Genomic DNA, 1215 nt, shown 5'->3' with positions numbered 1-1215 from the left:
TCGTTTTTTTTACATTCCTTTTATTTGAAACAACAAGGAATGTAACTTGAAATGCAGACAGTTACATGACTTCTAAAATATGACACCGGTATACATTTTATTCTTTGGAGTAGAAGCTATTCCAACCTGGATCCCATTTCCTTTATGTAATAATTATTTCCACTCAATCAAACCTAAGTTCAGGTGAAAATAGTCTGAAAGAGATAGGGATGTATGGGTCATTGTTGAACCTTCTTTTTTCCACCTTCCTCCACATATCTGACTCCCAGGTGGGGAGGGGTAAGGCTAAAGGCTATGCCTGGACTACCAGAGAGCATCCCCCTTGGGGAGCGCACCCTTCACTCCCAGTCCCAGGAGCAGCTCACTCCCCAGACAGAAAGTACTGTGTTCAGCCTGTCCCGCAGCGAGTCCCTCTGGACCAATGAGTCGGTCCGCAGCACATGTGAGATCTACTGGTTCCCATTCCACCTCATGTCCACAGGGGGCAGCATCTTTGCCTGCGGCTTCATCTTGAGTGGCCTGTATTTCGCTGGCTACTGCAGGAAGGCCACCAACATCCTGGGCCCGGCCCTGGTGTCCATTGGCCTGATGGTGCTGGTGGTGGGCGTGGTGCTGATCCCCATCACTAAGGAGAACAGGAAGCAGCCCGCCATGAAGAAGCCCTTCAGTTACTACAGGCAACCGGTCTTTAAATTATGAGGTGGGCCGGGCGGGGCATCCCTGTCTTGTATGCTGTGGTCCTGGATAGTCCTCAGGCTCAAAGTCTGATTATTAGACCATTTAGTTTCCCAAAAGCACAATTGAGGATTGGATACTTCTCTGCTGAGCATGGCTACACATTCACACGATGAATGTTTGCTCTAAAGACAATTAACTTGTAGGGGGACATGATTCGTTCTATTTTCTTCCACCACTACGGATGTATACATACAGTATTTTAATATCTGCATGACAAAGTATACATTATAACCAAGTTACAGGTGGTTCTTTGACATTTGTTCTTAAGCATTTGAAGGCACTAGAAAATTACCATGCTGCCAAATCACACAATATAGTCTACTGCCTTTATGCACAATTATTAGAATGAGTGACAACAAGCATATTGAGAAGAAAGATGTGTGCATGCATATTGATGAGAGCAGGATTGAGTATTGACAGAATACCTTTGTGGTAGGCTACTGATTCATGAATAATTAAATAAATAACATAAGTGCT

At 44.6% G+C, this 1215-nt stretch overlaps 1 protein-coding gene across 1 annotated transcript; it reads left to right on the top strand.

Moving 5' to 3' along the window:
* Positions 1-294: 294 nt before the first annotated feature.
* On the top strand, positions 295-699 carry LOC311146804 (phosphoinositide-interacting protein-like; the record flags this gene model as incomplete). The annotated part of the gene is made up of 1 exon (XM_084183402.1): positions 295-699. One exon carries the CDS (start codon positions 295-297, stop codon positions 697-699), a length of 405 nt encoding a protein of 134 aa, XP_084039528.1.
* Between the last annotated feature and the right edge of the window lie 516 nt (positions 700-1215).

Source organism: Coregonus lavaretus (assembly GCF_964263955.1).
Source record: "Coregonus lavaretus genome assembly, chromosome: 2".
In the NCBI taxonomy this organism is placed as follows: domain Eukaryota; kingdom Metazoa; phylum Chordata; class Actinopteri; order Salmoniformes; family Salmonidae; genus Coregonus; species Coregonus lavaretus.
The sequence above is the reverse complement of the archived record's forward strand: the minus strand, read 5'-3'. Positions and strand labels throughout refer to the sequence as shown.